Here is a 27,413-nt window from a genome sequence, read left to right as displayed (position 1 = left end):
GAGAGTCAGAAAGAGTGAGAGAGAGAGAGAGAAACTGAATAGTGAGATTCAGAAAGAATGAGCAAGATTGAGAATGAAAAATAGTGAGAGTCAGAAAGAGTGAGAGAGAGAGAGAGAAACTGAATAGTGAGATTCAGAAAGAATGAGCGAGATTGAGAATGAAAAAGAGTGAGAGAGTCAGAGTGAGCGAGAGTCAGAAAGAGTAACAGGTAAGATAGTGCTTGAGACTGAGTGTTGTGAGAGGTAGAGTCAGAAAGAAGAGACAAACAGAAGATAGAGGATAGACAGAAATAAAAGAAAGACTAAGAGAGAGAAAGAGCTGAGGAACTGTGTAGAGTTAGAGGAGATGTGTGCTGGTCTGCTGAGTGAAGGTGGGAGCGACTGCAGCTGATCTGGGAATGTCTGTATGAACCGTTTGAAGAGATCGGAGGCAGACGAGGCGACCGGGGGGTGTGGTAGGGGGTAAGGAGCACAAGCAGAGTGCAGTGGGCCAGAGGAGGGTCTCAGCAGCGCTGCCGGTGGTGTGGAGGGCAGGCGCAACGGCGCACACACACACAGACACAGACAGATAAACAGAAAAACAGACAGACAGTCGAAGGCAAGGGGTGGATTGGTGCAGGCTGGGGGGTCTACAGGCAGGGGACTGTGGGAATATGCTGGGTGGCTGGTCGGTGCAGGCCGCGGGTTAGAGACTCACTCTGTTGGTGGTGGACAGGCACACACAGGCGTGAACTCCCCTGCTGCACACGCCTGGAAGACAGGAGGAGAGCAGGCGGCATGCCCTGTGTGCGCAGAAAGAGAGAAATACTGACCCACCACCTCACACACAAACACAGAGACACAAACACACACAAACACACAGGCTCACTTTTTAACCCCTTAACACTTCAAATGGAGTGTTCTGTGCAGGCCCCGCAGAAAAGTGTGTACTTTCAAAGCTACTGTTGCTAGGTTGAACCAGCTATACAAAAACAGCACATTCACCAAGATGCAGCAAGAAAGAAAGAAAGAAAGAAACAAATGCAAGCCTAGATATTCTGAAACACCACAGCGTGCGTAGAATCGTCATTGGCCTTTCAACAATAGTGTGATTGTTAGAGATGCTAGCAAGGCCAATACTGCAGGCACATTCCGCAGAATCTGTCCCATTTCTGTCCACCCGGAAATTACATGTCTAAATGTGCACACAAAATAACTTTAAAATACATTTTATTACTATGCATATATGTGTCTTGTACATTGAACACTGAACAAATAGCATTAGTTACCTGTCCCCACTCTCTAACTATAAACTATACCATGAAATATAGTTATTAAAATCCATCAGATATTTTGCATTGTTGTGTGCCTCCAAATTCCATCTATCCTTTATAAATATTTTTTTTCATAATAAACCCATATTTAAGTTAAAATAAACATTTTAGTTGTGTCCCTGGGTTTTACTCAGTCGCTGTTACCGTAAAACATTATCCTGATCTGAAACATCTGGAACATTCTACAACAAGTCACATCTACAACAGGAAGTGACATCAGTTGTTTTTTCTAAAGACCAAAATTAAGTTCGCTTATTTATTTATTTTTTTTGTATATTTGATCTTATTGTACCTGTATGACTGAGATCAATTTCAACACTCATTCCTGTTACCTAAATTAATTCTTATAGCTTATTTTTTTTATTTAAAAAAAATGTGCTCAGTGTACTCTTGCTATTAGCATAGCCGCCCTTTCGCTATTTTCAAGTTTTTGCTAATTCTATGCAATAAGAACACATTATACAAGGTTTCAGATAAGAAGGGCTCATGAACATGAACATCTTGTGGGTGCGATGCTAAACAAGGCTGGTAGCAGGTACGCTATCACCACAGTAGCGACCCTGGTTGCGGCCATTAGCTTGTATGCCAACAATAGTGGTCAGCAGGCTAATAATGTAGTAGCAATGTTGAGCTGACATGCTATCGCTACAGACTGCTATCGCTTTTACACATAATTAACATAAATACCACAATGCTGTCTGTCTTCACACCACTTCTGTACATAAAAAATACAACTTTAAGGATTCGATCCAATAAGCATTAAAACAATAAGCAAGCGTTTTTAAGATCCTTCTTAATAATGTCATGGTCCTTCATGATACTACACTTGGCAAAATCAAAACTGTGATATTGTGAAGTTAATGGTCTCTAAAACTCTCTAAGACAAAATTGGTCATTTCTGAAAAATTATTTGAATTAAAAAAAAAAATACCTTAGGGAAATCAGCCAAAATAAAATTTACCAATTTTTTTTTTTATCATCACTTTTTTGCCAAAATTATAAGTATATTTGGAATATCTAAATCACATTTTGGCAAATTAAGTCAAACGTTGCAACACTATAAATACTTATTTTTGCAAAATACACCAACATTTCAATGAAATAGATACATTAAAATAGGTTGATACAAATTAAGTCAAAAGCATGAAAAGAAAATAAATATTTATAGTGTAAAATGACAGGGAAATTAGGGACTTCAACTAAACGAGACACTAAGTGCGTAAAAGAGACAGCTAAGACTGTAGAAAGAAAAATAAACGTCTGCAGCAAATGGTAAAAGTTAGGAACACGTTGCACTGCCTGGTTTATTATTTATTGTCAAATTAGTGACGGTTTGAATAAATGGATTCCTATTTAAGTTTTAGAACACTATTGACGTCAGCCATTTTTTCTCTCTCTCAATGTCCAAACCGTAAAGTGGAATTCTCTCACAATGCACTCAGTTTTTTTTTTTTTTTTTGTGAACAGCATCCTTTACTACACAGGCTGAATGTCAACAAAAAAGCATTGTGATTCTCTTTGTTACTAAGCAACAGACAGTGGAATGAAAGGGGAATGATGACGTTTGATCATATAAGCGAGGGAAACTTGCAAGAAAACACACACCATACATTTCAGATATTTTCCCATTTAGTTCATTAATGGCAGATTCAAGAATATTTCATGAAGTGTGCAGTGCTTTTTCTAAGTTAGAAAATGTTAGTATATGAGTGTGTGGATTTTTAAATATGGCATAGACACTCACATACAGCTCTGGAAAAAATCTATTAGAAATCAATATTTGGTGGAATAACCCTGGTTTTTAATTACAGTTTTCATGCATCTTGGCATGTTCCCCTCCACCAGTCTTACACACTGCTTTTGGAAAACTTTATGCCACTACTCCTGGTGCAAGAATTCAAGCAGTTCAGCTTGGTTTAATGGTTGTGATCATCAGTCTTCCTCTTGATTATATTCCAAAGAAGAAACTCATCATTTTTAATCTGTATGTGTATACGCCACCAGTGTTGGGGCATGCTGCTGATGATGATACAGTGCCTGAATTTGTGTTTCTATTACTACTCAGTAAACTAAATTTGACCTCCCTATGCAGCGCAGTGATTTACGTTTTAGGGCACTGTTGAATGAGTCATGCCTGAATCATAAAGTGGAATTTAAATGTGACTTTGAGGGCACAATAATTAACACAGTGCACTTTAATTTATAGTAAACACCATAACTCACTATGTGAGCAGAAACAGACCAAATTCAATTGTGAGTCTTGTTACTAAGAAACAGAAAGGGGAATAAACCAGAGCCAATGACGTTTGCTAATGTAAGCTGATTGTTGCATAAAATTTCCAGATTTTCCTATTCAGTTTGTTAATGGGAGACTCGTGTTTCTAAACAACATAAATATCGGTCAAAGATTATTCCATGAACTGCACTATATTGTAAAATTTATATTTTTTAAAGTAAGTTTTTAGTGAGAATGTGCTATTGCACCGAGTATGCAAAAAAAATGTCCTTTTGCAATGTGTTGTGGTGCAGTCTCTTTTCATAGTGTCAAAATCTGATTTTTTTTTTTTTAATAATTTTATTTTAATTTCTTTCCCATTTTCTTACTAATTTACACGGCCAATTAGCCAATCCACTTATTAGGACTCTATCACTAGTGATGCCCCAATACACCAGGAGGGTGAAGAACAGCACATGCCTCCTCTGATATGTGTGAAGTCAGGAACCGCCTCTTTTTGAGCTGCTGCTGTTGTAGCATTACTGAGTAGCATCACATCACACTTGGAGGAAAGCGCAGTGACTCGGTTCTGATACATCAGCTCACAGAAGCCTGTTTAATACATTTGATTATAAATTAATATATTCTGTCTTTTTGAATATTTTAATCCTTTCCCCACTAAAGAATATAAGTGCTTTCAAATTAAAACAAAATCTCTTAAGGACTGCAGCTTTAATTCGGAACTTTTTTCGGAGTTTTTGTGTGTATAGAGTTTTAAACATGGCTCAGCTGTCAAGTGTCTAATTTCACACAAAAAAAAACTATATAATAGAGAATACTAATAAGGGGATAGGGATCCATTTTAGAGATGTTTGCTGTTGCTGACATTTGCTGTTGTCCATCTTTACTCATAATGTAAACACAGCATTAAGGTCAATGGGATTTTGCTCAAGCTTGTGTAAACTAGCACCAGTAGCTAGAATGCAACTGTGGGCGGAGCCTGCATAGATCAAGTTCTCAACCACATTACATTACAAACTTTACATACATTCATTACAGTAACTAAATGATGATAAGCAGCTTGTGGTTCAAAAAATAACTGAATTATAATCAGACAGTGTAAGGGGTTAACACACACACACACACACATTTCAGGTGTCCACAAATGGACAGACAGGTTAGAGCACACATTGCACTTATTAGAGAAGCTCATCTCCCAAAGGACAGTTTAAAGCCGCCCCCTGTAACGCACACAGAATGAGGTGTTAGCGATGCCCAAGCCCACCAACAGCAACCACACCGACCACAGCTGGTGTACTAAAGACCATCAGCTCTCCACGTCTGTTTTGATCAGGTCTGAGGAGTTCAAACACAACAGTTCTCCACCTCCTCCTGCCAGTTCTACAGTGAAACTGGGCATCGGTTGACCACTGAAGAGCTCAACTTTGATGAGAAAAAGGAAATGATGATTGACATAAGGATGGCACTATTTTTAAAACAATTAAATGACTTTTATTTAAAACAAGCTAATATACTTTTTTTTTAAAACATCATAGCAACCACCTATCAACATCACAAATCAACGACAGACCAATAAAATGGCAATTACTTGGCAACCACTTATGAAAACCATAGCAATCACCTAGGATAGAATTGCAGCCTACTAGCAACACCATGCCCAACAATAAACAACTCAATGGCAACCACTCAACAACACAAAGACAGCCAATTACAAATCCATATCAACCACCTGGCATATCACATTGAATGTTTTGCATGCCCACAGCAACCACTTTGTAACAAAAAAAAGCAACAACCTAGCAACACCATATCAACACAAACACCTCCAAAGCAACCACCTAGCAACAATATATGACAACTAACATAGCACCCACTTAGCAGTCTCAAAACAACCAGCTGGTTCACCATAGCAACCACCTGGAAACCACATAGCATGAGCATGGCAACCACCTAGCAAAAAGATTTTAACCTTTTAAAGATTTTAACGACTTTATTTAGCAACATCAAAGCAACCACCTATAAAAACAGTATAGCGACTACTTTGCAAAACCACGTCAACCACCTAGCAAAATTTTTCACACTATTAAACCTATAGCAAGTGTCTAGCAATTGACTGGAAGTGGAAACCACTTGCACGACTGAGTTTTTCTAGTGGTTAATGTTAAGTGGATTGTCTCAACTTGTGGGTCCTGGCCTGGAATGTCTTGTTCCTCCATCTTCTCATTTATTTGAAATGAATTCTCCCTACATTTCTGCGAGGCTTCTCCAACCTTTTAACAGCTGTTATGAAAGAATGTACTTCTGGGCTTTTTCCTGCTCGGCTGGAGCACTGTTCTGATCTGCTTTGCGCTCCTCAGAGTGTGTGAACAGCTTGTTTCCGAAAAACACTCTCTCCTGCTATTACTCCGCTCAGGTGAGGACAGACGGCGGCCGGTAAATCTAAACCCCACCAGCTGCCCAGCTCGAATCACGAAGGTGCATAAATCCCGCAGCAGAGGGACGGCCCCGTTGGCTGCCAGCCCGCTGAGTGTGTGATTAAGCGCTGGGTTTTTGCCTCACCACACCGGGCTGCCCAGCGTCCCCTCCATCTCCCCCTTACACCAACTCTTCAGAGGCCAAGAGCGTCCGTCAGCGCCGCTTATTGCAGGACACATTTCACACTTCCTCTTTTTTCCTCCAGACCTAATCCCAGCCGTGGCTCACCTCCATCACCCGGCTGGCGGGACAGAAGGCGAGAGGGAGCACCGGGAAATTTCCACGTTATTTCTGCAGGGACCTCGGGTGCGTTCTTAATGCACTACTTCACTCGGCAAAGCTGACCTATATAGACTCCACCCAAAAAAGTGCTTCTTAGACCGGTCGAGAAATCTATGAAGGTAAGGTGTAAGTTGGGAGGTAGTGCCGCCAACAGGGAGCCTTTGCTGCCCATGACCCTGTTGCCAGTTCACCAGTTGACCTTTCTCGAAGTGTGTGATAGGTACTGACCAGTGAAGGCCAGAACACCCCACAACTTGCCTCCCCCAACCTGCCTGATGTTTTGGAGATGTTCTGATCCAGCCATCTAACCTTTAGTATGTGGTTCTTCTAAAAAATGACTCAGACTCTTATGCTTGCGTAGTCTTGCTCAGAACTGACTGTTCACTTGCTTCCTAAAACACTATAGGCACTTTTCCACCAGCATGATGCCGGTGCTGTTGCCAGGTTCCCGAACGGTTCTTTACGTTTCCACCGCAAAATCACCGCTTCTCGGCCAGAAAAGCCAGTTCCGTTCTGGCCACACAATTTGGCTGGTCTGGAACCAGCGAACCTGTGACACGAGCTGCCAAATGGCGGGGCATTGAAGCGTCTCCGGGGCAAAGTTGTTTACAAACTTTACCTCCATTTACAGCTAAGAGCAGCAGAAGCAGCTAAATGAATGAAAATGAATCAACAGTGCTCCAGAAGATAGCAGCACAAGTTTTAAAAGGAGCTCGGGTTCCGCCATGTTGTTTTCAAATCACAAACCCGAATCAAAAGGTTCCCAGGAACCGGCTTCGGCTCCGGCACCAGCACTTTGTTGGTGGAAAAGAGGTATCATCATGGACGATGCCAGTCACCCTCTGCACACCGTCATCAGCAACCAGAAGAGCCTGTTCAGTGACAGACTGCTCCTCCCCAAATGCAGGACCAACAGACTCCGAAACTCCTTTGTCCATCATGCCATCAGACTTTACAATTCCTCCCCTGGGGGAAGGAGGAGTAACAGGAGGACAGAGGATGAGGAGGAGCAGTAGCAACTCAAATGGACTAAGTGCAATAAAATAACACATACGGACTAAGCGCAATAAAATAATACATACGGAATAAGTGCAATAAAAATTCTATTCAAATACATTCACTGCATATTTATATTTATAGTTATACTAATTATATTTGCTGTTTTATACTTTTGTCTACTTGTTTGCACTTTATATTGTTTATATACACTTTATATACACCTACTCTTTGTTTCTATCTGTGTGTACTGTATTGATGCTGCTACTGGAACCCTAATTTCCCTGAGGGAACCTCCCAAGGGATCAATAAAGTTCTATCTATCTATCTATCTATCTATCTATCTCTACAGTTCATACAAACCAAACTAAACCAACCATGGAAGCATGTAGTTGGCCAAAATGTTCTGGTATGCTGAAGCATTAGGATTTCACATTACTGTCAATCTTATGTCAATCTTTACAATAACAACTCTATGGAATTATCCCCCCTTCACCAAACTTTTGCCAAAAGTTGGCAAAAAGCAGTCTGAATGTTTTTTGCAATACTACTCACTGTTGATTGTGGAATATCTAGGAAGGAACACATTTCTGCAAACTGGTTTGCAGCAGTGGCATCCTATTACAACTGTCATGCTGAAATGTATTAGGCTCCTCAGAACCACCCATGCCTTTGCAAATATTTCTGAAGGCAGACTGCTTGATTTTATACGCCTGTGACAATAGTTCTAAATAGAAACAACTTTCACTGTTGTTCAGTTCACCTGACAGTGGATTTAACATAATGGCTGGACACTATTGATACAGTATATACAGCTCTGGAAAAAAAAATAAGAGACCACTTTAAAATGATGAGTTTCTTTGATTTTCCTGAATTGTAAAATCTCTGGAATATAATCAAGAGGAAAATGGATGACGACAAGCCATCAAACCAAGCTGAACTGCTTGACTTTTGCACCAGGAGTGGCATAAACTTATCCAAAAGCAGTGTGTAAGACTGGTGGAGGAGAACACGCCAAGCTGCATGAAAACTGATCAAAAACCAGGGTTATTCCACCAAGTATTGATTTCTGAACTCTTAAAACTTTATGAATATGAACTTGTTTTCTTTGTATTATTTGAGGTCTGAAAGCTCTGCATCTTTTATGTTTTTTCAGTAATTTCTCATTTTCTGCAAATAAATGCTCTAAAAGACAATATTTTTATTTGGAATTTGGGAGAAATGTTGCCAGTGGTTTATAGAATAAAACAAAAATGTTAATTGTAATCATACATATACCTATGAATAGCAAAATCAGAGAAACTTATTCATGAACTGAAGTCTCTTAAATTTTTTTCAGAGCTGTATATATATTTAAAATTAAATGTCATATTCTAATAATTTTAATAATGGGTAACTTTCTAAAGTGCCAAAATACAGGATTTCATGCGACAAAATACAGGATTAGGCAGCCCTGAATTTTAGTAGGACAATACAGGCTTACTAAACATTACTGGTATTTTTTTTCTAATGCAACATTAATATGTCCTTTAATATGAAAGTGTTTATTTATTTATTTATTTTTTAGCTTTTCAGGGTGCTCTTAGGAGTGTACTTACATTCTGCACTCTCCAAGGGGTCTGAGTGCTCTTGTCCTGCTGCCCTTGGCTCAGTGGCTCCCCCTGCAGGCAGTGGCACTGCGGCACCTCCAGCTGGGCAGCCTGTTCAGAAACAAACAACAGCATTACAGATGACAGCTCTGTACACCAAAACCTGACCACATTCTCTAGTCCCTCAGCAATGTCTGGAAATGACACACTGCATCTGAGAGTGGGTATGTGTGTGTGTGTGTGTGTGTGTGTGTGTGTGTGTGTGTGTGTGTGTGTGTGAGAGAGAGAGAGACAGAAAGTGTAGGGGAGACATTTAATGGCTTGTACGTGTGTGTGTGTGTGTGTCTAATGGCTGCGGGTAGCGGTCAGGATGCCCCTGAACACAAGCTTTTATTTCACAAAGAAAACCAGCAGAGAGAGGGATGGATAAACACGGAGGAAAAGGAAAAGGGAGAAAGTGAGCTAAAGTGATGGAGACAGTGATACAATGTGAGAGAGAGAGCGAGTGCTGCTACTCACTCACACCCTCTCTCTCATCTCCCTCTCTTTCCCTCTCCCTCTACCCCACTTTCTCTCTCCCCCATCAGGTTCTCTCAGGCTTCGTCATTTTTCATTAGAGCTGAGAGACAGAACCGAGTGCCCTCAGAGAAAAGACTGGACTCTACAATCAACACCACACACACTGACGTCATTACTCACACACACACAAACATGCTACTACACACACTCAACAACACATGTACAAGCAGCCAACCAGGACTGGTGAAGCGTCTGAGTATTAGAATGATCAATAAAATAAAATGGGGGAAAAAAATATATATATATATTCCTTTAAACATGCATTCTTCATTTGAAAGCAGTATGCAAACTGATCATGAAGTGTTATCTCAAAAAACATCTTGGGAACAACAACTATATAAGCTGTGAGGTATTAATCTTGTGAGAAAGGCTAAAACTAGATAGCATGCTTATGGCAAGGCGACCTAAATTAGCTAATTATCATAGAACAAGTGAACAGTGCAGTGGCTGGTAATGATGGTAACCGGCAGCATCTGGCTTAAAATTTAAAACAGATAAGCTACGTTTGCAAACATCACATCCACATTTGATGCAGGATTCCCCACTACCATGTCCCACAGGTCAGAGACATAACATTAGTTCCATGTCCCAGTGTTTATACTGTAGTAAACAGGGTAATTGTTTTATGGGGTCTTAAAATTGGCTTTTTATAATATTTGGTGTAGACACACAGCACACAGGTCAGTTTCTTTGTTTTTTCCTTGTTAAAAGTGACGATTAGCACTATATTACCATAGTTTAATGTGTAGTGTGTAGACATACAGCACACAGGTCAGTTTCTTTGTTATTTCCTTGTTAAAAGTGATGATTAGCATTATATTACCATAGTTTAATGTGTATTTTTTAAGTTTTATGGCTGAATTCTTCATAACTAGCATAAAAAATATCGCTAGTAGGTGTCTAAGCAGCTATCTAGCTAACTAGCTAGCGTTCCCGTCCCACCTTAAATGGAGCGACAGATGGCGGCGGCTGCAACATTTAAGGCGGAACAGAAAAATGAAATAAAATAAAAGCTATTCAAAGCTAATTTCAGCTTCCCAATCACAGAGGAATTAAGGAATGCACAATAATTATACATTTCTACACCATCTCCCCCCTTTCTGAAGACATACAATGCCCTAAAGCTAACTAGCTAACCAACAGCTAGCTAGGTTACTGAACTTTGGCGCTCCTGATGAGTATCGGGTGCTTGAAGGGTTGTCCCAATTCTTAGGGTCAGGATTTCACCCCTTCCCCTTGTAATTCTGCTCCAAGGGAAAGGGTTACACTCAAAAAGAAGGGGTAAGGGTAAGTGGTAGGGCCAAGGGTTAAAATGGGATTGGGCCATTATCTTTAAAAAAGTATTCCTTTAAATTACATTTTTTGTTGTTGTTGTAATGGAATATATATAAAAAAATAAAATAAAACTCCCAAACCCTGCAAATAAATCAACTGACAAATGGATGGCCAAATGGAAAATCAATAAACAAACAAATGAAAAAAGAAGTATACGAATCTACCAGCTGAACTAGACTGATGGATGGAAAAATGAAGGAACAAACTAAGTGAATGAATGTATTAATGAAAGAATGATCGCACAGATAGATAAACAGACATATCAGACAAAGAGATAAACAGACAGACAGCTAAACCAGCAAAAAAAAAAAAAAGCTAGACGGCTAGACAGACCAACGAACAAATAATCACTGAGATCAGTGATCAGGACTAATAAATCAATAAGAAAAACAGACAAACAAATGGACAGAAAGGAAGATGAACATACCGATGAATTGGACAGAAAGATGAACAGACAAACAGACAGACAAACAGCGATAACCGCATGAACGGCTTAAGAGAATGATAGTACAGATCGGTGAACAAACAGACGGTTGAACAAATGAACGACCAAACAGATGTAGGAATTACCAACGGACAGACGAATGGACGGACAAACATATGAAGGAAAAAAGCAGATGAATTGACTCAAACAAAAAACAAATTAACAGACAAGTGCGACAGACTGGTTACTGAATAAATTGGCAGATGAAGGGATGAGCAAATGAACAGACAGACAGATGAACAGACTAATGAACTGAGGAAGCGATGGAAGAACGGTTGGACAGACAGATGGATGGAAAAACAAATAAATGGACAGGCAGATGAATGACAGTAAAGACAGACGAACAAACAAATTGAAAGACAGATGAACGGACTCGTGAATCAATGGTTGAATGGAGGGATGGACAAATGAATAAAGAGACAAACTGAACACACAGCTAAGATACACTTTTAAACACACTCATACACACACACTCCAACAAACACACACTCATACTGCTGTGACATGAAGGATGAAAGCACCCAAGATTAAAGGAACGATGAAGAGGCCAGAAGAATCCAGGCAACTTTTACACAACTGTGAGGCTCAATCTGCAGAGCTAAGTGCAGAGGAACCACTCTGTCTCTCTCTCTCTCTCTCTCTCTCTCTCACACACACACACACACACACACACACACACACACACACACACACACACTCTGTCATAGTGCTGCTTCAGTAGTCCCACAGAGAGTCAGTCCCGTATTAAAGCTAATGGCTAAAAGGCCACTTAGTAAAAAGCTCGCTGCCTTAAAGCCTGACCTGCAGAACCACGACTTTGGCAAAGTGACCACAGTGAGCTGGAATTTACAGATCAGCAGTAATGTCCTGAAGCTCAGACACAGAAGATGCATAATAAGACATGAGCTGTGTAAATTAGCTCTGTTCTAATTGGCTAGTCATCCTATTAAGAAAGCTGTTAGAGCTGAAAGCCTTCTTTTCCACCTTATTTTTCAACTCGCTGTTGTGTTTACGTGGATCTCCATGGAAACACACAATCAAAGTGTAATTATGGTGTGTGGCAGTGGGCAAATAGCTATTTTATTAAACATAAGGTGACGAAACTCAGAGATGTGAGTTCGGGCAGGACTAAAATTCCCCCCAAAATTAAGATCACAGAGTTCAGAGAAAAACACTAGGTAATTCAGACAGTAATTTCCTCAGAGGACCTCATCTGAGGAACACAGACATGGTTGTTCCGAATGGGAATAAAATCACAGAGGACCCCCCATAAAAGAGAAAGTTACCCCAGGACCCCCTGAGAAACGAATCCCGTCCGGATAGGGCTTAGGTCTCTACAATTGCATTACGAATTTTATTCAGTATGATTGAAGAATTTTACACAAACTGCACTGTAACGAACTCAACACAAAAATATTGGAGTGTTGTGGGGCTCCATATAACTTAAATTTACCACCTTCCAAAAATGGGATAACCTGCGGCCATGATTAAAAACACCAAATTCCGAACATCCACCCAAACATCCAGATGTCCAGATGGAGAGGAAGCCAACACAAGAACATCCTTATTCAAAGAAATGACTTGCTTATGAAGCTTCAGGACACACTGACACGCTTGTGAGCCACTTCGGTTAGCTCCTTAAGGTAATGTCTCCTTTGACAGACTAACAACATCCAAGGCACTTTTCCTCGATAAAATATAATAATGACAAAAGAGAGCAAACATATGGATGTTTGAGTGGATGTTTTAAATAAAGAGCCTCCAACCTCTAACAAAAGTCCACTTCTTTGGAAGGTGGTGAATATAAGTTATATGACATCCCACTTCCATCTTTTTGTGTTGTGTTTGACAGCTAGTTAGATATGTTCTTAATAATCGTAAATATTCAGTGTTTGATATAAAATGACTGGGGACTGAAGACATAAGAAGCAAATAACTGAAAGTGGGTGTGGCAGAATAGGGTGTATTACAGCGCCAGTGGGTGAGGATAAGCCAGTAAAGTCTGAATAGATGCAGATGCAAACTGTGGGTAACATTTTACAATAATGGTCACAAATAACAGTATTTACGACAGTAATACAAATTGCTGTGCGATATATGGAGGTTTTTTAAGGGAATTTTGCTTTATTTTCATACAAAATATAAGATATAGACAATATCGTTTATATTAATATAGATATGTTGCATTCCAATTAGCTCAAGAGAGTCCCAGTTTGTCAATACCGATACACAGCCGACTGGTCTTTCTATCACTAGAATATATCTCACGTATCTCACAAATTTGGAATTTGTGTCTATTTGTTATTACCTAAAAAAAAAAAAGATATTAGATATCTTTGCATTTCGCCATTCAGCTTAAAAATATTGAGATATTAGTTTTGATCTATATCGCTCAACCCTAGTCCCAACTAATTAAGACATTAGTAAATGCTACTAAATGTTCATGCTTAAGAAATAATTGTTGTAAATAATAATGAACTGAGACATTAAAGTTAAAAATTAGTAATGATTAGTCAGGTTTTAACTAATTAGTTGAGACCTTGCAATGTAGTCAAAGGTATTGTTAATTAATGTATCCTCATTGTAAAATGTCATCAAACAGTGACATCATAATAGACAGTTTTTCCTGTTCAGTGTCTATACATAGACTGTATGGCTGCAGGGGAGTAAACAGTGTGTTTTTAAATCTAACAAAGTTTATGTGCAACGTCAATCAGCACAGCTTGTTTTTTTGTGATATAAGTTCTGAAAAAGAAGAAGAAGTAAATAAGTGTACAGAAACAAATGAATTCATTAAAGAGGAGCAGAGCCGGCTTAATCAATACGACAGTGGTGACACTCTGCCTTTTATGCAAGACTGGGAGATTTTATTCAGTTTGATTAGCCGAGATCCAGGAGATGAGAGACACTCAAGATCAGAGAGACGGGGAGGAGAAGGGGGAATCATAGTGTGTGTGTGGGTGTGTGTGTGTAATCCCACAGGCATTACTGTTCAGGCTGCCACACAATAAACACTACAGCTGACACTCCAGAGGTCCCAGATGCAGCTCCGCACTGAGGCCTTCCCCAGGTATTGTAAAGCTAAAGGGCTTTTTGAGAAAAAGTGCACTGTAGATAACCATGTATGTGTGTGTGTGTGTGATGCATTCTGTATCCTGTAAGCATTAGTGTGCACCACTGACACACACACACACACACACACACCCTACAGCTTAAACTCCACAGGCCCCAGATGCAGCTCTGTACTGGGGTCTTAGCAGATGTTTTAAAGCAAAGTGTCTCCTGATGAAGCCCCAAGGACGAGTTTACTGAAAGAAACTGAGAAAGTTTGATGCGACACATACACGTGTGTGTGTGTGTGTCCGCAAATGTGTGTTACAAATTCTACAGGCGTTAACATTCACCCTGCAACATATCACTACATGACACTACAGTTGAAACTCCAGAGGGCTCAGATGCAGCTCCACACTGGGGCCTTCCCCTGGTGTTTCAAAGGCGATGGGCCTCTGATGCAGCTCCAAGGAAAAGTGCACAGATGACAACCTAGTGCATGTGTGTGTGTGCGTGTGTGTTATGTTCCACAGGCATTACTGTGCACCCCTGACACAAAAACCCTACAGCTTCCTACAACCCCTGAGGCCTCTGACGCAGCTCTGCGAAGAGGTCTAGCAGGTGTTTTAAAGCAAAGTGTCTCCTGATGCAGCTTCAAGGAACCATGAATGAAAGGAAACTCCAGAGACCCCAGCTGCCGCTTCACACAGAGGTCTTACCAGGTGTTTTAAAGCAATAGTCCTCCTGATGCAGCTCCAAAGAAAGTGCACAGAGGGGAACTGAGTGCATGTTACATTGCACAGGCATTCATGTGCTAGATGTCACTGATGCAGCTCTGCAATGAGGCCCTTCACAGGTAGAGCCCCCTGATGTAGCTCCAAGGAAAAGTGTAGAAGAGAAAGACTTTTTTTTCTCTGATTTTAAGAGCAATTTGGTCTTTTACAACTAGCTAGTAATCCCCTACTGTACATAATATGATGTCTATATGTATTATGCTGGGAGTATAAAGACTAGCATGGCCTTCCTCTGAGACACGTTAAGCTGCACATCATCATTTAAATCTGCCTCTACTGCAGTACCACCAGAGAGCAAGACTTGTGGAGTAAAATGCTAACTGCTAATTCTGTTACATCAGTTAACAGAAAGCTAATCATTAGGGAGAGCAACAGATATAAGGTAAGTTGTGTACTCTGGAATTCCCAGACTTACGGATGGCTGTGGCATCACTTGGACTGATTCCTTTTTTGTACAGTAAGTTTTAACAGAATTAGTTCTGTTTAAATTCCACCTGTCACAACCAACACACTTACAACGATAGAATCCCTGTCACTTGTAGGCAGGTGATTAAGTGTCCACAGGATTTGCAGAAAGTAATTTCTTCGAGGTGTGAGATATTAGTAGGTTATACGCAGTTTCAACATTATCAGCTCAGCCAGGAAATTTAGTAGAGGGAGTGGTAAAATACTGTAATATCAAATGAAGCGGAGCTCAAACGAAGCTTATCACTCAGCAGCTGAGATCAAAGCTTGGCGCGTGTGAGCACTGCAGGGCCGGACAGAGTCATTACCTGCTGCACTGTCAGAGCTGCTGAAAATGAGCACTGCAAGCCCACGAGAACAGTGGGGGGTCTCTCATTGGGTCTGAGTGCTTCATTAGCAGTGCTCTTTCGTGTGAGTCAAGTTCAGGAAAAGAACCTGCAGTTAAAGTGCTGTGATTCAGAAGTGCCTTTAAGATCTAAGACTGAACCTGTGATCCAGAAAAAAAAAACAAGATCTAAGACTGAATCTGTGATCCAGGAGTGCCCCTGAGATCCAGGACTGAGACTAAGATGCAGGACTATGCCAGAGGTCCAGAAGTGTTTCTGACATCAGGTACTGAGCCAGAGATCCAGAAGTGTCCTTGAGATCCAGGACTGAGCCAGAGATCCAGGACTGTGCAACAATCCAGCACTGTCTTTAGGATTCAGGACTGTACATGAGATCCATAACTGAACCTGTAATTCAGCACTGTGCACGACTAAAGCAGATAACCAGGAGCCAGAGATCCAGAACCGAGCCAGAGATCCAGGACGGAGCCAGAGATTCATGATGAACCAGAGATCCAGGATGAACCCGAGATCCAGGATGAACCAGAGATCCAGGACTGAGCCAGAGATCCAGGACTGAGCCAGAGATCCAGGACTGAGCCAGAGATCCAGGACTGAGCCAGAGATCCAGGATGAACCAGAGATCCATGACTAAGCCAGAGATCCATGACTAAGCCAGAGATCCATGACTAAGCCAGAGATCCAGGACTAAGCCAGAGATCCAGGGCCGAGCATTTGGGTTTCAGGACTATACATGAGATCCAGAAATGCACCTGCAATTCAGCACTGTGCATGAGATCCAGGACTAAGCCAGAAATCCAGGACTGAGCCAGAGACCCAGGACTGAGCCAGAGACCCAGGACTGAGCCAGAGACCCAGGACTGAGCCAGAGACCCAGGACTGAGCAAGATATTCAAGACTGCACATGAAATCCAGCACTGCCCTTGAGATTCCAAGACTGCACCTGTAATGCTGCACTGTGCATGAAATCCAGAACAGAACCAGCGATCAAGTACATCATCTGTGACCTATGACTGACCAGAGATCCAGTAGAGAACCTGTGATCCAGGACTGAGACAGAGATCCAGTAGAGAACCTGTAATCCAGTACCGAACCTGAGATTCAGAACTAAGTCTGAGAACTGAGCCAAAGACGCAGGACTACGCATGAGATAGAATTTTGCCCACGATCCAGAATCACCCCATTATATCCAGGATTACTTTACTTCAATATAACTAAACACATTTTATATTTAATCTGTTTTAGATAGCGGGTCGGGGGGAGAAACGTGAGGGGTGGGGGAAGCATGCTTGGGTACAGTACAAGTCAACTCCACTGAGCAATCACAGCAGGGTTAATTTTAATCAATTTAAACCAGACAGGATTGAACCTAGCCTAAGACACAGGAAAAATAGAAAAAGACATACATACCATCTGCTGACTGAGCTTACTAATTAGCCTCTCCTTCTCCCTTAGTTCTTCTCTAAGGTTCTGCACCTCCTTCAGGAGCTCCTCCACCTGGAATAGAAACAAGTACAAGATTAACCCCATTTAAAACTAGAACATCAAGAACTGTGTCGAAGCTATATTAGCTAAAACTGCATGCCAAATAATCGAAAATATGATGTAATATACACACACTAGATACTACTAAAGCTGAGCAATACGAATAAAAATCTTGATATGCTTAAGAGAAGGCAATATCGATATGAACAGTCACTGCCTTTGATGTACAGTACGTAATATTATAACAATATTTAAAGACAACTTTAAGATACAAAGTATCTATCAATTTTTTACACAGGAGTGGCAAATTATACTCTGTAATTAAATCTGCAGTTTAGTCAGTGACGACAGCCAATGGTATGCTTATTAAGGCATATTATCTATATTGTAAAAAAACTAATAACAATACGATACAGTATTGATATATTGCCAAGTTCCAAGATACCCATAAGTGTGTCTAAATAATATACATTTTCAACAATAAACATGAGATAACTGCACTCTTTGTGGAATTTAACTTTTTCTGTCCCACTTTAAAATAAGACTACCTTTATAAAGGGTTTATAAATGGTTTGAAATTAGTTTATTAACGGTTACTAATTAGGTTGTAAATGCCTTAAAAATCATAATTAATCAGTTATAACACATACGTAGAAAGGGCAACAATATAGATGGCTGTGGGTTCACTATTTGACAAACAACAGATCATTGTTGCCCTTTCTACGTATGTGTTTTAACTGATTATTAATGATTTTTAAGGACTTTACAACCTAATTAGTAACCATTAATAAACTAATTGTAAACCATTTATAAACCTATAATTTGCACAAGACTATACTGTTATTATGTTATGTATCTTGTATTAAACAGTTTTGAACATATAGAGATTTATAATATATTGCCCTGCGCTAGTTAATACACATTAAAATTGTGTTAAAAATGTAAATTTTATCTACTGCAAACTTTTAGTACACCCCCATTTTATTCTCTTTATTTGTGCCATTTATGCTCTTCAGGTCCATTCAGTAACTGGAAATAGTACAAAATCCAGTGTACAATTTATTTTTTACATTTTGCAGTAAACTTGCAGGGCAGGAAAACAAATAAACTAAAATGTAAAAAAAAAAAAAAAAAAAAAAAAAAAAACACCCTATATTAAAAAAAGTGTGATTTTTAGCAGATAATTAATTGGTTAACAGCTTTTTCATTGTACTAGTTAACTTGTTTCTTACTGTGCACATGACAATAAACTCTTTACAGTCCATGTTACTGCACATACACAGAATATTTACACATTCATCATAGTAACAAGACAAAGACACAGAAAACTCTGTAACTGTTAAAAGTAAAGCTACGTTTTTTCTTAGAGGAATAATAAAAAAAGCAGCTTGTATGAGCCATACAGCACTGCTACAGGACAAAAGAACCCACCGGGCCTAACAGTCACAAACTGCAAGCACAAATAGTGCCATGATGCCCCTCAGATGGAGATAAATAGAAAGGCCGCTATCATGGCCAAAGAGGAAACAAGCGAGAGACGGAAACACACTGCAAATGAGGCAGAGAGAAAAATAAACATGTTTTGTCAGGAAACAGATTGGGAAAAGAAAATAATCCACAAAACAGGACAATGCCTCAACTGTCACAGATCACAGGACTACAGGTGCTGAAATCAAAGCACTAGAATTTTAGCCTAAACGCGCTCATTCAAAAAAATGTAACGCGCAATGGAGGTCTTCAAGCTGAAATAATGAACAAGAATGAAAGAACATGTGAAAACATGGACCAATCGCAGCCAAGGGAGGCATCAGAATCAATCTGGGTCAACAGCATTTAGGGGAAGTGACAGCATAAATTATAATGTATTTGTAAACAAGAGCAATTAGAAGATCTTGCAACAAATGAGATGCTAATTTGGACCAGTCACAGTCAGGGGTCTCTATCAAAGAAGCAGGAATTAGGATAAGTGGTCAGGTGTATACCTCACAATGAATGAGATGGTAGTTTAGACCAATCACAGTCAGAGGGGAGGTCTTATAACTAATGGGATGATATTTTAGATCAATCACAGCAAGGAGGAGGTCTCAGAATCAATAAGATGGTAAATAGGACCAATCACAGCCAGGGGAAGGTCTAAGATTTAATGAGATGGTAATTAGGACCAATCACAGCCAAGGGGAGGTCTCAAAATCAATAAGATGGTAATTTTGGCCAATCACAACCAGGAAGAGGTCTCAAAATAAGCAAAGTGGTTACTTGGATGACTAATTACAGTCAACAAGTAACATGGTAATTTAAACCAACAGCTGGCACATGGAGTTAGGGGGAGGTCTCAGAATTACTAAAAAAAAAAAAAAAAAAAGTTACTAAAACCAATCACAGTCAGGGGGAGGTCTCAGAATTAATCAGATGATAATAAGGACCAATTACGATAAGAGACTTAAAATAAGCAGAGGAGTTACTTGGATGACCAATCACAGTCAAGGGGAGCCATAAGTATTACTGCGAATGTGATTAGAACCAACCAATCACAGTTGGGAAGAGGTGGCTGAAACAATAGGTGGTTTTTAGAACCAATTGCAACCAATGGGAGGTCTCGCACACAATCAGGTGGTATAAAGTATAGGAAAAGGTCTAGGAAAAGGTCTTAGAATAAGCACTAATCTAATTTTAATCAAAGTCAGCAGTTGGTTGGTTGGTTCCAGCATTAATGAGATGGTTTTAAAGAAGCAGTTACAGTCAGGAGGAGCTCTCAGAAGCAAATCAGTTATTGGAAATTGTTACTTTACTGTATACAGTGCTAGTCTTTTTGATTATGTAACATGCTGTAGATCTTCTGCCACTCTATATTACTGAACCAATCAAAGGTATCCATGGTAGCTGATGATGGACACCACAATCCACAACTCCAGATCATACACAAGAATCAACAGAAAGAATCTCCATTCTAAACGGTCTCCATAAAGCTTCTCTCAGTCTGTTAGTGCTGGTACCGAGAATCCTTTGCATTTGAAGCAGCTTTAGAATAAGGCGAGTTTTGCTTGAGTGATGCAGCTTTATCTGCCTTGCTATTCTATTCTCCAGAGTGCGCTGCGCAGATTGCAGAATAAAACCCAAGGGCACGAGTGGCGATAAGCAGGGCAGCCCTAATGAAAAGGGCTTTATTAATTGATGAGGAAAAAAAATATATATATATATATTTATATATATATATATAAGCAAGAATGAATTGCCGTCATAAGGGGAAGTAAAGGGCATGTGGCCTGAGCTCAGTTTTCGTGCTCCTTCGATCTGGGAACGTAGTGGGAGTTTAATCATATTTTCCAACCAAGTTATACTGAATGAGTTGATATTCTCAGAGCGAAGAAAGAAACATTTGCAGAAATATTTGCCCTGGCATGACACCAAGGTTTGTTTTGACTTTGGCTTATTTTTAATCCAGTGTAGAGTAGAAAATGATTTATTTAAACAACGATACAAAGATACAAAGCAAGAACTAGCTTCATCGTCTCGCGTCTTACCTGTTGTTGGCAGTTTGTTTCTTCCGAAGACAGACTTGAGTCCAACTCCAAGGACTCGTCAACTGATCCATCCTCTTCAATCTGCGAAGGCAAGAACACACAAACAAGCACGCCTGTAAATTAGCTGGGCCTGTCTAATACCACACAGTGGCTCACCCTGGGGACAAACCTCCCCCCCAAGCCCTCCTCTTCTAACCCACAACAACACTCACCCGGGTCATAATGAAAGCAAATGCCTTCTCCTGCCTTTGTTTATAGCACAATAAGGGAGCTAAATAACAAAATGGAAATTAATGGCGCAGGGAACAACACAGTAAAGCTACCGGCTTAATTATGACATGCAAATAAAGAGTCGACTCTTCACCGATGGAGTGCGCTCGCTGCTTAACGAAGGAATTAATCTGGCCTGGTGAGCGGGAACATCAGCCAGCGCTGGGCACACCTTAAAGAGGAGCACGGCCATGCATAACCGATCCAGAATCAGTATTCAGGGCTTCGCAAAGTCTCCGGTCCTAATCAGATCCATCATGACACACAATAAGTAACTGACCCAAGAGCTGGCGATGAAGGAAGCGGCTGCCTGCGCAGAATGCTGATGAGGCGATTGAGAGGCCCTATTTTTTTTTTGTGTTGGTGGTGGTGGGTGAGGGGAAGGGGGAACACACCATCCATCTCGTGAGTGAGAGCTCGGGGACAGAATGATCCAGAATGGCTGGAAGGAGGGCTCGGATCCAACGTGACAGACCATGCTCGTGTTGCATAAAGAACCCTTGCTTGGGGCCATTTAATGAAACATACATTACGAGCATCAGAGAGGCTTCTATAGGAGGCTTCAGAGAGGCCAGAGTGGGTCTGTACATTTAGTGAGTGAGTGGGTGGTGGTGAGGTGAATGGCAATGTTAAGAGAGGTATACATAACAGATGGTAACAAAGTGAATAACACTGCCAGCTCGCTCATCGCTGAACTTTTCGTTTCTAAGAGCGGCTATGCGGTAAAATTATTTATTTCACACCACCTTTTGATGAAAACGCTGCCCTTTCAGAGGATGGCGGGTATTTCAGCTCCATTGAGCACTGTCTTTCATCTAGCTGTCAGAAAACTGGAGGTAATTTCAAGACAGCTTCTTTAGCCTCAGCCCAAAAGGAACAAGGGAGTGTTAGAGGATGAGGAGGTGAGGGGTGAGACAGTGAGATGTGTCTGCCAAGGGATAACAAATAAGACAACCTGTTTAAAAATGTACTGCCAACTAACTTGTGGCGTAAACCTATAGAACAAAGCTATCCTAGGACATCACACACTATCACACACTGAGAAATGAAGCAGTGAATTTGTGGTAAATCATTCTTATAGATTTATACAAGCTCATAAATACAAGACAAGGTCAAATCAGATAAGCAATAGATAAGGACCAATCCATTGCCTGAGCCTTCTATGCTTCTATCTTTCTACCCTCCTCTGGGGAAGCCTACGAGTCTGATCTGTGTCTGATCTTATTATATCTGTTAGTATTCCCAACCTTAGGCCACTCTTGATGAACTCTTGTTCAACAAAGCAGAACTGATCCAAGATCAGGGGGTATTCCCAACCCATTCCCATCACAGCAGGTCTATTATTTCCATTCCCTGGCTACTGAATGCATAAAGCATTTCTTACTCAGGACTGAGCTAGAATCTGCTACTACTGCCAAGGCCACATCAAAGACCAGTATTCCCTAACTTAGGCCACTCCAGAAAGCAGGTCTAATATTTCAAACCTCAGGCTACTTAATGAATAGAGCATTTGTCAACCTGGGACTGATCTGGGAACTGCTGCTATTGACAAGGCCAACACCAAAGACCAGTATTTGCAACCGTAAGCCACTCCGGAGGCCATTCATCAAACCAGAATGAATGCGAATCAGATAGTATTCCCAACCTCAGGCCCATACAGAGGCTGTTGATTAAAGAAGATGGTTTATTTTAACATAGACTATGGCACGAGACATTTGTCAACCAGGGAATGATCTGGTCACGCCAAAGACCATTCGCCACAGCAGTGATGACCAGAGATAAGTTGGATCTCCAAAATACTTAGCAAAACCTTAAAAAGCTTCTGTTTTTGGTGCTTTCTGGATCGATACCTTTCGAGCACACACTTGACAAGAGATTTCCTAAATACACACCTTGTACTGCACAATAAACATCTCTGCTGAAGTCCTTTTGTAATCATATACTATAGCTTCAGCTCCTCAATTATTTATCAAGTCTATGAATTTGACTATTAACAAACAAAGACAGATTAGCATGTAGCCTCCATTCTCTGTCCCACACAGCCTTGGGTTTGTAAGGAAATCAGTGGCCTCAGACATTAATATTGACATTTTCAGAGCCAAAAAAAAAGGCATAACGGAGGAGGATGATGCTTTGTGTGTCTTGTTTGAAAATTGTGCCAGTTATTGCTGAGCATATGGCGGCATTCATCCAGGCTGAAGAGTCGATATGATTTGCACCTTGCTGAAAAGCAGCGGCGGCTCAGAGCACGGCGGCGGGAATGAGACTTTTACAAGGCCTCATGAATCCTAAAAAGCTGCATTATGCGCTGAAGGCACATGTGAATGCGAGGAATTGACAAGCACTATTGACAAGTCTGGAGACGTCAATTTCGGGTGCAAAATAGATGAGCATAAAATTGAATGGCAAAGCAGAGAACGAGGAATGGAATAGCGTTCAGAAGTTTTGCAACTCTGAGTAAAGGCTTGCAGGACACAACCTGGGGGAATTAGGCAAGACTCAAAGAATCTATAATAAATCACAACAACAGGCAGCCGAAACGTGGTGTAGCTCTGTCTCCGTCTTGTCATGTTTATTCTTCCAAGAAGACTAAAGGTCAATTGCATAATTAAGGTGTTTGGTGTGGAGTGGAGTCTCTGGCTGTCTGAGGAACGCCTGAGGAAAAACGTGTACAAGAAGCGCTTGGCGGTAATTAAAGCCCCACTTTCCATCACATTCGTTAGATTTTAATCATCAACTGCAGCATTAAATTCCACGAGGTGATTGATTTCACCCGAGGAACACTTCGCTTGGAGGTCTGGCCAGTTTTGATGAAGTCTGGTTCTGCTCCACCAGAAAGAGATTTTCTATTTAGCAAACAGTAGGTGTGTAGGTCACATTCTGCCTGTTACGATCATCCATGATTTTTGTATGAACTGGCAGCAACATTATCCTTTAATTCTGTTTATTAAATAATTCCAAACAACTTGGTTATTCTGCAGGTTTGCTCGCCCTACCCTTTGCAGGCTTATCACATCTCCCCATCTCCATCTAGCATTAATATCACAGTAGTCGAAGCTTTTGAAAACTTTCAAAAGATGCTTAGGTTCTTGTCAGAGAAGGCAAGATCCAGCAGGTCTGACCCACCAAGCTCCTCCACTCCCCCACCATCCCTCAGTTATTCTCAATGGTCTCTGGGCCTCTGGCCTGCGCCGGAGGTCCTGCTGTGTCGTCTTTGTGCAGGCCGTGAGGGGCATACCATTACCATCCAAGCAGACTGTGCTCTCCTGTACGTGGTGGGCGTGTTTAACAAAAGTTTCTTAAGGCCTGCTCTTTCCCTGCTGCTATAAAGACCGTCTGGGGCAGAATCCTAAAATTACCGAGGTTGGTGCAGTCAGTAAGAACGGCACAAATCGATCTTACTGACGGAACAGGCTGGTATGTATTAGTCACACACAGCGGCGCAAACAACGAACGGTGCACCCTCAGCAGAGGATGATACAAAGATGACACAGCATGCCAGACTGCGGTCACAGATGGGGCTTCATCAATATCCCCATCCAGTAACTTAAGTGATCAAACAGTTCAGACGCACCAACGCACAACCTGGACTAGAGGTCAAGCAAGCCAACGACATGGTTACAGGTGTGCTCTGATTAGTTCCTCGCTCATGCCAGTTACAAAAGCTCTCAGAGGCAACATATGGGCAGTGCACCTCTTGGTGAAAGACGTTTGATGGCTAGACATGCCTCTGTGGACAGATTTTGAGAGGGGTACACCATTGGACTAAGAGAAGCGTATCTGATAGATGATGGTCGTTTCAACAAACTGCTCAAATTGTCTTTGTTTGCAGTGGTGTTGTAATGAAAAGAAAAAAGGAAAAAAAACAGAACTGCTACGGACTGAAACCATATTGTCTTAATCAGTTAACCAGGTTCTGTTGGGGATTCGACAATAGTGACAGATTCAGTCTTGCGTTTGCTGTAGAGCAACAAAGGGCCCCAAACTGATATTGTGATAATCTGAGAAGCCATTGCATCCCATAGTCTGTCACCCCTGGAAGCTCAGGGATATGTGTAGGGAGTCTCACAGCCACGTGTTGAATCTCACGGCAGGGCTTCTAACAGGCATTTTTCAGCAAGTATGTCCCCACCAGACAATTTCTGCCATCTGTGGGCAAATAGGTTGCTGAAAAAACACTGAATGTGTAGTTTAAACAGATTTAAGTGCTCAGAAATTATTGCAGCTTTACTGTGTTCCCATAGCAATGATAATTAATAGCAATCAGACATATTTATTCAAATTCACAACCATAATCCCTGTTTTAATAGACTAATTTTTCAAGTTCTAGCATTTCTATATGGAATTAAATGCAGTTTATAAAACAAGATATTTTTAAGTGTATTACCTAACATATTGCAATTATAATAAATATAAAAATATAAAAAATAGGCAGGATAATGTAATTATCTTTTTTGATAACCTCATTTCAAATAGAGGGTCATTACACAACCTATATTTTTTTAAATAAAATATAACCAAGTTTAACAACATGATTAGGTCCTAAAAACAAAGAATTTAATCTTGGTTTAATAGCAGGTGTGAGTGGTGCACTGTGTGTGTGTGTGTGTGTGTAAGTGTTTGTGACCTGCAGCAGTCTCCTCAGCTGTAGCAGCTGTTCCTTGACGGATGAGCAGTCCTGGGCCATGTGCTTCAGCATCAGCTCATCCAAAGAACCGTGTCCTGGCCCTCGCCTCCCCAGGCCCTTCAGGTGACAGTCGTCAAACGACGGCAGAACAGCAGCTCTGCAGAGCAGACAGACAGAAAAGAGAGGGAGAGGGGGAGACAGAGAAGGACAGAGAGGAGGACATGCTGAAGTAGAACTCAACTTTACACACAGCATCAAAGTTCAGTCTGAAGCTACACTTAACCATTAATTCAGTAATAATCATTTTAAATTGAAATATCAAACAAAAATATAGGACAAATTAATTATTTAAACTATCAGTCATGAATTTGGAATTGGAAAAACGTTAAAAAAACGGACGGTAAAAAAACGGACATAGTTTCAACGAAAAATCAATGGTTTGGCAAAATTATTTAACCCATAAAAAGTTCAATATTTTAACTAAATATATAAAAAATCTCAAAACAATTAGTAATTATTCTGATCATAATTCACAATGTTCAGTGCAACTGAAAACTGAGAAAAAAAATGCAAATTTTCTGAAAAAACTAGTCTAAATTTGTGCAAAATATAATTTTTCTTAAAACTTCATTAAAAATGTAATCATTATTTTCACAAAATGCATCACAATTAATAAAAACTTTCAAAACCTAAGTTCTTATCTTGATATTTCAAAATATATACAGCTTATAAGTTTCTTTGATTTTACCAAAAATCAAAAAATTTTAAAAATATAATCAAGAAAAATATAATCAAATCAAGCTGAACTGCTTAAATTGTCGCACCAGGAGTGGCATAAAGTTATCCAAAAGCAGTGTGTAAGACTGGTGGAGCAGAACATGCCAAGATACATGAAAACTGTGATTAAAAACCAGGGTTCTTCCACCAAATATTGATTTCTGAACTCTTAAAACTTTATGAATATGAACTTGTTTTCTTTGCATTATTTGAGGTCTGAAAGCTGCATCTTTTTTGTTATTTCAGCCATTTCTCAGTTTCAGCAAATAAATGCTTTAAATTACAATATTTTTATTTGGGAGTTTAGGAGAAATGTTGTCTGTAGTTTATAGAATAAAACAACAATGTTCATTTTACTCAAACATATACCTATAAATAGCGAAATCAGAGAAACTGATCCAGAAACTTTTTTTCCAGAGCTATATAAACAGTTTATTACTGAGGAGATGTGTGAACAGAAGTAAAAAAAAATGAATTCAAACTCCAAAAATGTATTTCAGTGACTGTTCAGTGATTTCAGTGAATGTTGCACACAGGTATATTTCACCCACACGGCCTCCTGATCACTTCAGGGTCTCTCCGTCACGCGCTCACGTTGTTCCCTACAAAAGGGGGCACCGATTCGGTGGGTCGGACGGAACAGAGATGAAAGTGCAGTGTGACAGGCCCACGGGGCTGCGGCTGCTCACGGAGGCGGAAGAGTGTGACGCGAGAGGTGATGGTGTGTTGAGGGAGGTGATGGTGGGCGAAAGCAGTGAGGGATTGGAAAGCTCCCGCAGGGGTCAGT

The 27,413-nt window shown here is 40.4% G+C and overlaps 1 protein-coding gene across 4 annotated transcripts in view; it reads right to left on the bottom strand.

The window, feature by feature from the left end:
* The window catches only part of ccser2b (coiled-coil serine-rich protein 2b), a 102,230-nt gene that overhangs the window by 12,915 nt on the left and 61,902 nt on the right, over positions 1 to 27,413 (bottom strand). For 2 of the 4 annotated variants that reach the window (XM_007260026.4, XM_007260027.3), the window contains exons 6-10: positions 25,850 to 26,006; positions 20,953 to 21,033; positions 17,357 to 17,443; positions 8,901 to 9,002; positions 698 to 782 (exon numbers count right to left, since the gene is read on the bottom strand). In XM_007260026.4, coding sequence (XP_007260088.3) covers positions 698 to 782; positions 8,901 to 9,002; positions 17,357 to 17,443; positions 20,953 to 21,033; positions 25,850 to 26,006 — 512 coding nt within the window. The remainder of the gene's footprint in view (positions 1 to 697; positions 783 to 8,900; positions 9,003 to 17,356; positions 17,444 to 20,952; positions 21,034 to 25,849; positions 26,007 to 27,413) is intronic. The other 2 variants (XM_007260024.4, XM_007260025.4) reach the window with 1 other exon arrangement.

Source organism: Astyanax mexicanus, chromosome 15 (genome assembly GCF_023375975.1).
Source record: "Astyanax mexicanus isolate ESR-SI-001 chromosome 15, AstMex3_surface, whole genome shotgun sequence".
NCBI lineage: Eukaryota > Metazoa > Chordata > Actinopteri > Characiformes > Acestrorhamphidae > Astyanax > Astyanax mexicanus.
The sequence above is the reverse complement of the archived record's forward strand: the minus strand, read 5'-3'. Positions and strand labels throughout refer to the sequence as shown.